Source organism: Microcaecilia unicolor, chromosome 3 (genome assembly GCF_901765095.1).
Source record: "Microcaecilia unicolor chromosome 3, aMicUni1.1, whole genome shotgun sequence".
Classification (NCBI taxonomy): domain Eukaryota; kingdom Metazoa; phylum Chordata; class Amphibia; order Gymnophiona; family Siphonopidae; genus Microcaecilia; species Microcaecilia unicolor.
The window spans coordinates 474,018,698-474,032,849 of record NC_044033.1 but is presented as its reverse complement, the minus strand read 5'-3'; the positions used below and the strand labels follow the sequence as shown (position 1 = coordinate 474,032,849).

General features: G+C 42.0%; 1 protein-coding gene across 1 annotated transcript in view; it reads right to left on the bottom strand.

The window, feature by feature from the left end:
- The window catches only part of COL19A1 (collagen type XIX alpha 1 chain), a 946,027-nt gene that overhangs the window by 753,105 nt on the left and 178,770 nt on the right, over positions 1-14,152 (bottom strand). Inside the window, exon 9 of the mRNA XM_030199003.1 lies at positions 10,496-10,558. Coding sequence (XP_030054863.1) covers positions 10,496-10,558 — 63 coding nt within the window. The remainder of the gene's footprint in view (positions 1-10,495; positions 10,559-14,152) is intronic.

Sequence of the window (14,152 nt, the reverse complement as noted above, 5' to 3'; positions counted from 1 at the left end):
ATAAGCTACTTCCATTCTCAGTGGAATATGTGGAAGAGAAGAGACCATAAGCAATACAGGGATATAGATCAGGGTAATTTTCACCCTGTTAAGTAGTCTACTCACCCAGAGAATGAAAGTGCTATCATATTTCATTTCCCACACTATTTGTTTTTAGCTATTGTAGGAATCAGGGTCTTGAAATTCATTTCAACAGGATATTGAAATGCACTACATATTTTAAATCCATGCAATTCTATGTCAAGGGATCTAAAGCATGTGTCACTTACAGGATTATTTTCGAAAGAGAAGGGTGCCCATCTTTCGACACAAATTGCAAGATGGGTGTCCTTCTCACAGGGTCGCCCAAATCAGCATAATCGAAAGCCGATTTTGGGCGTCCTCAACTGCTTTCCGTTACGGGGATGACCAAAGATCACGGGGGCGTGTCGGAAGCGTAACATGCTGTTTTTTTTTGTTTTGGATAAAAAGCATGTGTGAAATTTGTTGTAGGGGAGAAGTGGTCTTAAGAGATCATTACACAAACGAATTAAAATTAAAAATTGAATCAACTTAAAAGAAAAAATATACAACAGGATCTCTATTGGAAAAAAGAAAAGCAAAACAATAAACAAATTAAAGTATGCTCTTTTAGGCCCTGTTTACAAAGGTGTGCCAGTGTTTTTAGTGCACCCTAAAAATTAGCATGCACTAACTATGTAGATGCCCATAATTCTACAATGGGCGTCTTCACAGTTAGCATACGCTAATTTTTAGCGTGCTTTTCTGTGACAGAAGTGTGTTTTAAGCCTGTGATAATTATTTTAAAATTTTCCTGCAATGCATTTCTCTAGTTTAGCCAGCAGGTGCTGCATGTTTATGCTTAAAGCTGTTACAGAGAACTGATCTTTCATTCTTTAGTTAACACAGAGAAAGGGGAGGTGCCTGCAGTGATGTAACCAGCTATTTTCAAATGTTGTTGTTCTGAGCTCTGATTGGCCTGTAGTTTGAAGTTACCCAGGAGTTACTGGTTTTGCCTCCAGTCTTAGCAGTGTTGCCAGGTGGGCGGTTTTACCGCCCAATTGGGCGGTTTTCCGCGACCCGCCGCGGGAAATTTTTGCCCGCGGCGGGTTGCGGTTTTTTGGGCTCCTTTTTGGCTTCGGGGCGGTTTTTTCGCCGGCTTTTGCGGTTTTTTCGCCGGCTTTTTTCGGCCGCGGTGGGCGGGGTTAATGACGTTTCTGGGCGGGATTAGTGACGTGGGAGGCGGGGTTAGTGACGGGGGAGGCGGGGTTAGTGACGGGGGAGGCGGGGTTAGTGACGGGGAGGCGGGGCCGATGACGGGGGAGGCGGGGCCGATGACGGCGGGGGCGGGGTTGATGACGGCGGGGGCGGGGGGTGATGACGCGGGGGCGGGGGTGTCAGGGGCGGGGTTTGAGTTTGGGCGGGTTTTGGGCTGGATTTTGGGCTCCTTTAGGCTGGAAAAAAATTTTCCACCTGGCAACCCTGAGTCTTAGCCTAGAAGAAAAGAGAGTAGGATCTCTTTGCTGAAGCTCTGTGAACAGTTATATGAACTGATCTTCCCATGTACTACTTAGATAGTATACAGATGTTTAGATAGTGTTATGATTGATCCATATTTCAGTTACCTGTTATTGTTTTGCTGATTGCACTTTTTCTGTTTCATTGTTCTAAGTTCTGTGACAATATACACTATTAGTTTGTTGACTCTGCTTGTCTGGACTGATAAGAATCCTTGTGGTTTGTGTTGGGTCTGTGAGTGCTTTCTGGGAACTGTGGGACCACTGGGAGCGTGGCCTCCAGTAACCTAGAAATCACTGGGGATAATTTGAGAGCGGGGAACTCACCCAGAGGTGGTTGTGACCCACTCAGTAGGAGGAGGGTGCTAGTGTAGAACACAAGCGGCAGGTGCAGGCAGACCTGAGCTGTGCTGGGGATAGACCGCCTAAGTGGCCGCGAGGTAACCCCAGGTGGGTGGCTGGGCATTTTGTGACACTTTGTAAACAGGACGTTTAGTTTTATGCAGCTGGCATCATGATTGCTTTGGTTGTCTAGGTCTTGCCATGTTTGAGTAAGTGGAACCAACATTTCATTCATCATGCTGTGGCTTTCTTCAGGTCACAATATTTATTTATTTTATTTATATAGGCATTTATATCCCACATTTTCCAATTTACATTGTTTCAATGTGGGTTAGAGAGTAAAATGTTATATTTGTTGAAATCTGTTGACGAAGTACAGATGCAAAGTGATTATTTGGAGGGGAAGGGGCTGAAACGTTGGCTCCACTTACTCAGACATGGCAAGACCCAGGCAAACATAAGAATGAAAACAAAATATGCAGTTCTTTCATATACTTGAAAATTAGAGGGGGGGGGGGGGGGGGGAGGTCCCTATGAAACTTTCAGGAACTTCAAAATATTTAGCAAAATAATAAATTAACTCTAAAGGATATGTCTACTATAGGGCATTAAGCTTGAAAATACTTACTGCAAAGTGTGTTTAAGTGTTTTTGAGTAACATTTTTGGCATGTGTTAAGCATGCATTATTTATATTTCTGGGAGAGGCATGTCAAAGCAGAGAATGGGCATAGATGCACTATTCAGCTACCACATCGACAGTTGCGCAGGCTAACTAGTTAGCACATCCATAACACAGTAGCCCTTACTGCCTCTAATTTTTTCAGGTTACTTACACTAATGCAAACATTAGTGCACAAGCTGAAAAAGAAATACTTGAAAATTCCTATACTTCCTGGGCATGCTAGAAATGGGCTTAGTGCATGGGAAAAGTCCCATGTTAGCATGTGCTAAGCCCATTTACTAGTACACTTTAGTAGATGTACCCCTAAGTCATGGAGGGGCATTTTTGATATGACATTCAAATTGCAAAATAAATGTTTATTAGAAAATGTTAGTCCATAATGGAAGAAAAAACTTAGGGGCTCTTTTAAGAAGCTGTGGTAAGCCCAATGCAGGCTTACTGCTTGCTAAAAGGGAAGTACTGCTTGTCTACCGCAGCAGCCCGGCAGTAGTTCTATCCCCCAGTGCACGCCATTTCTGGCACTGCAATGATATTTCAATTTTTGTAGCGCTGTTGTGTACTCGGCACTAATCAGGCAGTGCTTCAAGCTCCCTGGTTACCACCGGGTTAGCACAGGAGCCCTTACTGCCACCTCAATGGGTAGCAGTAAGTGCTTTCACCCCCCCCCCCCCCCAAATGACCGTGCAGCACGTGGTTCACTTGCTGCATGGCCATTTCTTTAAGAAAAGGGAAACCTGCCTTTTACCCACTGCGGTAAAAGGGGGCCTTAGCTTGCATCTAAAAAAATATGCTGACACCAACACAGGCCTCCTTTTGCCGCAGCTTCATAAAAGAACCCCTAAATATTTTACGACATTCAAGAATACTCCAAAAAAGTCTTTTTTTTTAGAATAAGACTGCAGACTTTTGCTTCACAACACCTTTCTCATCATAATGGTGCACTTTGGTTGATTCTTCAGATTCAGGAAGCATTTTTGCAATCTCTCTTGCATTGTTTATAAGATCATTAATGGATGCACCTTCTAACTCAGGGTGAGGATTTCATTCCATGAACAATTTTCACATCCTTACATACATATATAAATACTATTTTTTAACAAATTTATTTCACATATTGTTCATGACCCATCTTCATATTTACTGTGGTATGACACAGTATTTTAACATTTATGGGCTGCACTTTATTTACATACGATGTGATCTGCATGACATTTTTAAACATTTTCTAAAATACTATTATTTATAGCATATCATTATGACGATCCTACAGATAGCTATTATTTTTACATCACATTGTTTTTTTCAATTATACCATTCAACGTATTCGTGGTTTTTGCAATAATATATTTTTTGAATTCAAACCCGAAGTGGGGTATATAAGGCAGTATTTGCATTCACAACGGTTTTCCAGCTTTTGGTAGCACATTCATCTTCTGGTATCACTCTCCCTGAGTTGATCTGTTTTCATAGGCGCAGCTTTAAATGATAGAGTATCCGTGACAATTCAAGGTTTTCTCTTTTCTCAATAGTATGAGTAAATAGATATATCTGGTTGCTAATAGGCATGTTGTGTAGACTTATATCTAAGTTGTCAGATAAAGAATTAGACACTGTCTGTATCTATTTTATGTTAGGTATTCTATTATTATTCTTTTGAGTATGAGCCTTTTATATCGGTATGGGTCTACAGGATCATCTGGCTATGAGTAACGAGTGGTTTATAGTTGCCTAGAGAAATCCAGATCTACAGCTTTAATTTGCGTCACTTACGAATGATTTAAAATAAATACTAATGATATTTGTGATCACTTCTAAAATAAATACTAATGATATTTGTGATCACTTCACGGATATTTCCTATAAGTAGGCTTATGTATGGATGCCATCAGAGTTGATAATTGTATTTGGGATTTGTGCAATTACCGCTCTGGCTAAACAAATGTTGGGAAACCAATTTTTAGTATACATGTTCGCTTCGAGTCCACCCGTGGCAATATGGAATTAATGGCCAAGATATTTTGTCAGATTATCTAACTACCTATTCATTATTATTATTATTATTTTGAAAGAGCACTCTTATAATTTACATTATTTACACATCGATTCACAAATTCTTTTATAGTAAGAAGGTGCCTCATTGACTGTATTTTTTCAACCTCATCATTTGATTCTATATTTATTTTTTATTATTTTGTATTCTATTTTTAATTTTTATTGATATATTGTTATTATTTTTATTATTTTTTCTCTCCTTTTTTTCTACAAAGGGTTATGTTATTCTGAGCTGCACATGCTGGTTTTTCATGACAAAAATCCCTGATAGAGCATTTGATAGTAAGTATTGCATATTTATTTATTTTTATTCTTTTGAGTTCTTATTTTTTCATTTCTTATTTTTTTTATTTTTTATTTCATTTTTTAAGTTGTTATTTTCAAGTGTATTTTATATATCCGTTCCTCTTCTTTCAGCCGCTTTTATTTAAGAAAGATACAGACTAGGTAGGTGTCCTCAATTCTTTAATCAATTTTTTTATTTTCTTTCCCTAATTTTTAAATTTCATATTTATTTTTATCAGTTTTATCGTTGTTCTCCAATGATTTTATAACCCATTTTATGAATCAATTTGCATGTTTGTGCCCTTTCTTTGCTGGTATTTTACAATATATGCACATATTTCTCTGACAGATTCCTGGGACAATTTCTGGCAACTCTTACAGAATTAGGGGGAATACTGCTTACATTTCTGTAATGCAGTGATAACTAGCTGGAAAAATAACCTCAAAGTGGGACCAGTGCTCCCAGGGTGCATCTTAAAGGGATTGCAGTGATGTCACCCCACCCCCCTCATAGCACCCCCCCCCCCCCACCCGATCATAACCTCCCCACCTAATCACAGGCCATTCACCCTGATCAAAAGCCTCCCAGACAAGATCACTACCTTCAATTAAAGCCCCCCTTGGTGCTGCTAAGGGCAGGAGTGACTGGGGATTGCTTCTTTCCAAGATCCCACCAGATCAGAAGGTAAGGGCCAGTAGGTCCTGGGTATTTAGAAGGGTCCTTTGAGGAAGTGGAACTCCTGATGCTCCTGGGTTCATGGACTAATGTTGGGTAAGGTGTCTTGCATGCAGCATTAAGCCTTTACTATGGAAGTAGCAACCTGCAATACAGAGATACCCCAGGTTGGTGACTCCCATGGTAAATCAAGGTGCAGTAGAAACTTGCTTTTTACCATACCTTGATAATGTCTCCCCTAAGGCACACATGTTGGAGTTCTTCTGGAGTATTTCAAGTCATCTGTCTAGCTCAAGGGTGGGCAACCATGGTCCTCAAGGGCAACAACCCAGTATGGCTTTCAAGATTGCCACAATGAATATGCATGAACTTGATTTTTCAGATACTGCTTTCATTGTATGCCAATAGATCTCATGAATATTCATTGTGGACTGTGGTTACTCACTCCTGGTCTAGCTGAAATACAAAAAGTACAATGCATTCCTCTGCTGTACAGGAATAATAGCATAAATTGTATATGAATGTGTTATCTTGATCTATGTCTTTTGCACAGGACATTTCTTACCAAATGTAATGTAACTTTGCCTAGGTTTGCATAAAAAGATCATGAGTCGCGTATCATGTTCTCTAGGGGTTTTATTCCATTAAGTGATATTTGAAATATGGAATTCAGTTTTGGGCAGGCAGCCCAAAAATAGATTCAAATGTTAGCTAGTATAAAAGGGGATACTCTCTAATAAAAGGGATGTGTGTGTTTATGTATATTGAAAGTCCATTACTGCTTAGACAATCTTCCTTTAAAAAGATTCGTAGGAATTTAATTACATGGTAGAATGTAGAATCTGGAAAAAAAATAAGCCAATTTGGAGACAAATAAATCCTTTGCTGGCTAATGATCAATGACATCTCAATGAACTAAGAAGAGAAGAATTTTATAGATCAATCTAGGGGGTCATGAAAGAGATCATATCAATGTTACTGTAGAAATTTGAAGAGTTCCAGTAACTATTTATTCAAAAGAAATGTAAACCAGCTATTAATATTCGCTACAAGTAGTAGTCTGATACCAGTTCACTTTGCTGGAACTCCATATAGGTTTGAAAAACCTCATACGTCTAAGATACTGCTTCCATTGTATGCAAATAGATCTCATGCATATTTGTTGTGAGATAAGTGGATTGGAATTATTCATCTGTTTGGGATTACAGAGACAGTGATTATTTTCTTACCTGTGGATACACATGTGGTTTTTAGTCTGTTTGGTGTACACTGTAATAAGTGGAGGTTTTTTTTTCTGACCTGTGATAGTGTGCTGTACTCAATGCCTTAAACTCCTGTTAGCTTGAGTGGTAAAGCTGAGGTCTTTTTTCTCCACTTTTTTGGTGTGTGCAGGTCAAATGGTTCCCTTGTAAGAGTTAATCCACGTGTTGAATATTTAGCTTTTTGATGCAGATTTTCTTGATTAAATTTTAACTGCCAGTTCTAATGTTTGACGATATCGTCTCATGATTTCTACTCCCTCCAGGGTATCCATTCTATTGACTATCTTTGTTCAGTACCTTACCTCACTTCCCCGGAGTGGCCATGCTCCAACTGGCACAACACCAAAAGCATGGAGGCCAGTGGGCATGGGACCTTGAGCATCTCTGCCTGCCTGCTCTCTCCTCCTCCAAACTTCCTATTTCATGCTCACGGCCCTGCACCTGCCAGCCTCAATGCTTTTGGTGCTGTTCCAGTTGGCATATCGCCACCTGGAGGAGGGAAGTAAGGTATTAAACTCATTTGGGGGGGCGGGGGGGAGGTGGTTAAGGAAGCTGGACAGAAGTTAGTACATAAGTACATAAGTACATAAGTAGTGCCATACTGGGAAAGACCAAAGGTCCATCTAGCCCAGCATCCTGTCACCGACAGTGGCCAATCCAGGTCAAGGGCACCTGGCACGCTCCCCAAACGTAAAAACATTCCAGACAAGTTATACCTAAAAATGCGGAATTTTTCCAAGTCCATTTAATAGCGGTCTATGGACTTGTCCTTTAGGAATCTATCTAACCCCTTTTTAAACTCCGTCAAGCTAACCGCCCGTACCACGTTCTCCGGAAACGAATTCCAGAGTCTAATTACACGTTGGGTGAAGAAAAATTTTCTCCGATTCGTTTTAAATTTACCACACTGTAGCTTCAACTCATGCCCTCTAGTCCTAGTATTTTTGGATAGTGTGAACAGTCGCTTCACATCCACCCGATCCATTCCACTCATTATTTTATACACTTCTATCATATCTCCCCTCAGCCGTCTCTTCTCCAAGCTGAAAAGCCCTAGCCTTCTCAGCCTCTCTTCATAGGAAAGTCGTCCCATCCCCACTATCATTTTCGTCGCCCTTCGCTGTACCTTTTCCAATTCTACTATATCTTTTTTGAGATACGGAGACCAGTACTGAACACAATACTCCAGGTGCGGTCGCACCATGGAGCGATACAACGGCATTATAACATCCGCACACCTGGACTCCATACCCTTCCTAATAACACCCAACATTCTATTCGCTTTCCTAGCCGCAGCAGCACACTGAGCAGAAGGTTTCAGCGTATCATCGACGACGACACCCAGATCCCTTTCTTGATCCGTAACTCCTAACGCGGAACCTTGCAAGACGTAGCTATAATTCGGGTTCCTCTTACCCACATGCATCACTTTGCACTTGTCAACATTGAACTTCATCTGCCACTTGCACGCCCATTCTCCCAGTCTCGCAAGGTCCTCCTGTAATCGTTCACATTCCTCCTGCAACTTGACGACCCTGAATAATTTTGTGTCATCGGCGAATTTAGATCAGTGTTCTGATACATTACATTGTTAGCACTTCTGCCACCTCTGTCCCCCCCTTCCATTCAGCATCTGTCCCCTCTCTCCCTCCTACATCCAGTGTCTGTTCCTCCACTCCCCCTTATATCCAGTGCCTGCCACCTCTCTCCTCCCTTCCATCTGGTATCTGTCTCCCTCTCCCCCTACATCCAGCATCTGCCCCTTGTTCCATCCTCCCAAATATCCAGCATCTACCCCCTCTCTTCAAACACGCCCACCACCTCTGGCGCATCAGGCTCTCCCCACTCCTACCAAACACCCTGCTGCCACAGCCACAACCGCTGCTGCTGTTGTTTCAACAATAGCGGCAAAAACGAAGAAAAAGATCATGGGGCCGCATTGTTCCTGCTCGTGGCTGCCAGTTCTACTCCCTCTGAAATCATTCCTGTGATTACTGTGTGTTACTGAGAGCAGGAACAGTGTGGCCCCACGATCTTTTTCTTTGTTTTTTGCAACCACTGCTGAAACAGCAGCAGCAGCAGTGGTGGTCGTGGCAGCAGGGTATTGGGTGGGGGTGGGGAGAGCCTGATGTGGCTCTTGCTCCCTCCAGATGTTCTGATGCTTATGCCTGGGAGACAGTAGCAAGCTTGGAATAGGGCTTTCTGATCTTTTTGGAAGCACAGTACTGTAAAATAGTGCACAGTATAAACAAAACAAAATGAAGAAAACCAGAGTAAACAAATGGAAACAGAAACCCCAATGAAGAAAAGAAAATATAAGGGAAACAATAAAATTCCTGTCTACCCCTAGGTAAAACGGAATAAATCATTCAATTTGAAATTCATTTATCGTACCATAGTAATGTGGAGGGACATTTTTTATATGATTTCTAAGTTGGATGTTTTGCACTAAATGTTCCAAATCCAAATAGGAAATATAGAGGGGCATAATCGAACAAGGACGACCATCTCTAAAGGTGTCCATCTCTAAGGACATTCCAGCGAAGGGGCGGGGAAACCCGTATTATCAAAACAAGATGGCGTCCATCTTTTGTTTCGATAATACGGTTGGGGACGCCCAAATCTCAACATTTAGGTCGACCTTAGAGATGGTCGTCCCCGATTTTCGGCCATAATGGAAACCAAGGACGCCCATCTCAGAAATGACCAAATTCAAGCCATTTGGTCGTGGGAGGAGCCAGCATTCGTAGTGCACTGGTCCTCCTCACATGCCAGGACACCAACCGGGCACCCTAGGGGGCACTGCAATGCACTTCACAAATTGCTCCCAGGAGCATAGCTCCCTTACGTTCGGTGCTGAGCCCCCCAACCCACCCCCAAAAACCCACTCCCCACAACTGTTCACCACTACCATAGCCCTTAGGGATGAAGGGGGGCACCTACATGTGGGTACAGTGGGTTTCGGGTGGGTTTTGCAGGGCTCACATTTACCACCACAAGTTTAACAGGTGGGGGGGGGGGGTGGGCACTGCACCCATTAAAAACTGTTCCAGGGACCTGCATACTGCTGTGATGGAGCTGGGTATGACATTTGAGGCTGGCATAGAGGCTGGAAAAAAATGTTTTTTAATTTTTTTTAGGGTGTGAGGGGGTTGGTGACCACTGGGGGAGTAAGGGGAGGTCATCCCCGATTCCCTCTGGTGGTCATTTGGTCAGTTCGGGCACCTTTTCGAGGCTTGGTCGTGAAAAAAAAGGGACCAAGTAAAGTCGACCAAATGCTTGTCAGGGACGCCCTTCTTCTTTCCATTATCGGCCGAGGATGCCCATCTCTTAACCACGCCCCCGTCCCGCCTTTGGTACACTGCCGACACCCCCCCCCCCCCCCAGTGGACTTTGGTCGTCCATGCGACGGAGAGCAGTTGAGGACACCCAAAATTGGCTTTCGATTATGCCGATTTGGGCGACCCTGAGAGAAGGACGCCCATCTCCCGACTAGTGTCGAAAAATGGGCGCCCTTCTCTTTCGAAAACGCCCCTGATAGTAACATAGTGGATGACAGCAATAAAGACTCCCCTGTAAGGTAGTTAGGTTAGGTTTATAACTGTTGCTTCATGAAGCTTATCCCTCCCCCCTCCCCCTCCCCCCCACAAACACACATACACCTATGCCTTTGCTCACCTTTTCTCCTGTTTCTCCTTTGGGACCAGGAAATCCTGATGCTCCTGGTATGCCTCGTTCACCCTAAATGAGAATGATGTTGAAAATACATAAATATCAGACTTTTTTTTACCACAAAAACTAGGTTAACATGACTTAGCTGTAAGAATCAGGTAAGCACAAGTTAAGCACTCACTGAATACAGTGACACAATGATGTCACCTGCAACCATACCACTGTTTATCAATGCCCCCCACTCATTATATATGTTTCTAGGTCTGCATCTGTGTCTCTGTGTTGGCTGTGTGTATGTCTGTGATCTGAAGAAGAGAGGGACAGCTTGGAAACAGCAATTCTCCAAGCAGCTATGTTTCAGTGTATCAATGTTTCTCTGTTAAAGAATCTGAAACTCTCCCCTAGAAAAATGCAATGGGCCATATTTGGGGACCTTTTTTTTCTCTCAAACTTGCTGTGTTTTTCCCCTGATTTTTCCCACATACTAAATTTGTTCCCTTGTCATTAAGTTCTTGAAGAGTTATTTTGCCCCCAGACAGATGGCAGATGAACAAACAGAGAGGTACTTTTGAAGTCTTATGCATAATTTCTTTCCAACATTCCATTGGGTTGGAAAGAATAAATAAAGAAAAATATGCTTCCATCAAACACCAATCAGCAATTTTTTGCATTTGGATTTAGATCATGCCTTTCTCAGTGGTAGTAGCTCAAGGCAAAGTACATTCAGGCACATTCTGTCCCTGGAGGGCTTACAGTCTAAGTTTGTACCTGACTTGCCCAAGATCCCATGAAGTGGCAGTGGGATTTGAACTCTGGCTTCCATGATTCTCAGCTCTTTGCTCTAACTACTAGGTACAGCTAATACAGAAAAACATGTTAGCATTCTTGAGAGTATTATGTATTACTGTAGGACCCTTTTACTTGCAGGGCATTAAGTCCAAATGCACACTTGCCCCCAAATTCTATAAAAGGAGCTACAAATTGCACACACATATTTGGGTGCTTGCCCAATTTGTGCATGCAATTTAATTGAATGATGAGCCAATTAGCGTCGATAATTGAGCCTAACAATCAATTATCAGTGCCCACTGGCATCAATTTATATTTGTGTGTTTATTTACATGCTGTGATCTGTGCGTAAATGTTGCATGTGGCTCCAAAATGGGGTCACGGCCATGGGAGGGTCATGGGAAGATACAGGCATTCCTACAATTCATGGACTCCTTTTACTAAGTGACAGTAAGCCCAATGCGGGCTTACCGCTCGCAATACAGGAAGTACCACCGGGCTACTGCAGCAGCCCAGCGGTACTTCTCACCCCTAGTGCGCAGTCATTTCCAGCGCTACAAAAATGTATTTATTTTTATAGTGCCAGAGTGTACCTGGCAGTAATCGGGCAGTGCTGCATACTGCCAGGTTACCACCGGGTTAACGTGGAAATCCCTTCCCACCACCTCAATGAGTGGCACTAAGGGCTCCCTCCCCCCCCAAATGGCCGTGCAGCAAGTGCTTTACTTGCTGCCTGGCCTTTTCCTGTAGGAAAGCGAGACTTCCCTTCTACCAGCTGCTGTAAAAGTGGGCCTCGGTGCGCATGTAAAACATGCACCAATGCCAGTGCCGGCCCCCTTTTGCCACACCTTGGTAAAAGGGGCCCTATGTGCATTGCTACAGAATAGGAGGATCTCCATCTAATTTAGGAATGAAGATTTACACCAGGGTTCAGTTGGTGTAAATCCTCACACCTAAAGTTAGTTGCGGATCCTGGCTCTAAGTGCTAGTCTATAAACGATGTCTAACTTTGAGCACTGTTTATAGAATAGAAGTTAGCGTGGGTTTTTTTCAGCATATTTAGTCCTTAATGCATGAAAAAAATGCTTACCACAAAACACAATAAGGCATTTTGCCATAATATTCCCTTTTCTGAGCTCTAACCACACATTTGTTTAATATATATTTTTGGAGGGAGCATGTCATGGGCGTAGAATGGATATGAAAGTGTTAACCAACTAGCTTGTTCGCATTAGCATACACCAACTGGTGAATACTGAATTAATGTGGAAACACTAAGAGGCCCTTTTACAAAGGCACGAAAGGGCCTATGTGCATCCAGGGCACACCAAATTGGCATTACCGCTCAGCTACTGTGTGCCCCAGGTGGCAATTCCAAATTTGGCATGTGCCGAAAACACACAGTAGAAAATATTTTCTATTTTCTACTGTGGGGCTCTTACCCAGCAGTAAATGGCAATGGGCACAGGCTGCATGCTTACCACCCAGGTAGCATGTGAGACCTTACCGCTAAGTCAATGAGTGGCGGTAAGATCTCAAGCCAAAAATGGACGTGCACTGGTTTTCATTTTGCCACACATCCATTTTCCAGCCCCTTAAAAGAGGCCCTTTTTCCAGGACGTGGTAAAAAATGGCCCAGCATGTGTCCAAAAGAAGAACTCGTACTGCCGTTGGCCACGTTTTGCCGTGGCTTAGTAAAAGGGCCCCTTAGCAACTCAAAAAAAGGAGTCGGTAAGTAGTCCCATATTCAATTTTACAAGTCCCAGGAGCTAACAGAAAGATTAGAGTGAGACCTGAAAAACCATAAAAATTTTTAAAAAGCCGTACATTTTCCACATTTAATCTGGGCTTAGTGTATGGGAAAGTCCCACGTTAAGTTGCAATAAGCCCAGATTCTAATGCTTTTAGTAAAAGGGCCCTTATATTAAGTATTCAATTTCAGTTGGCTAATTGGATATTAATTCTGGGTCAGAACTACTTTTTGGCTCCCCCTCCCCTTATGGTAAAGGTAGTGGCTAAATTATGTGCTTTTTTAGTTTTCACATGCAGCCAATGCTTCGTAACTTTGTGTAAATATTTTTCAGTCAGTTTGAAAAGGGCTTTGCCTCACAGCAGTAGCTTCCTAGTCATTTATATGGTCTTTTTGTGCTTTTGTATGGGCTATGGATTTATTCAATATTCAGATTGGGATTTATCTGCTAAAGCACAACTATTATTATGACTAGATAAGCGGTTCTCAGTCCTGTCCTGGTGGTTTTCCAACCAATCAGGTTTTCAGAATATACCAAATGGATATTTATTTATTTATTTATTTGTGACATTTATATCCCAAACAAGTTTGAGTTCAGTGTGGCTTGTAAACAGTATAGGATACATAACAAAGAATATTGCATAAGAAAGTAATTTGTTATAAAGAATTCAATTTTACAATACAGTATCATAAACATACTGGGGATAGCTATGGGTGTTTAACATTTAGAAAATCTATTATGAATGAGAAATTGTACATGGAGCAAAGATAAAGTTAATGGTAAATAGAGTAATAACCAATTCAGGTAATTAATTGGTTGTCTGAGATATGGTTGTTCTTTGTGAGGGTTTGTTTGAATAGGAACGAGGATTTTGCGGAATTTAGTACCTTCCTGTGTATTTCTTATTTTTGGGGGGTAAGGAGTTCCACCATTTGGTTCCTAAGTGAAGTTCACAGAGTGGACAGTTTTGTAGATCACGTTTTTGCAATTTGGCAGGTGTAGTCTGAGATAGTTTCTTGCCTCATATTTAGCGTTTCTTTGAGGAAAGTTATTAATGGTTACCAAATAGTCTAGAGCTGTGCCATTTAGGATTTGAAAGATAACGGTACATAATTTGAAGGTG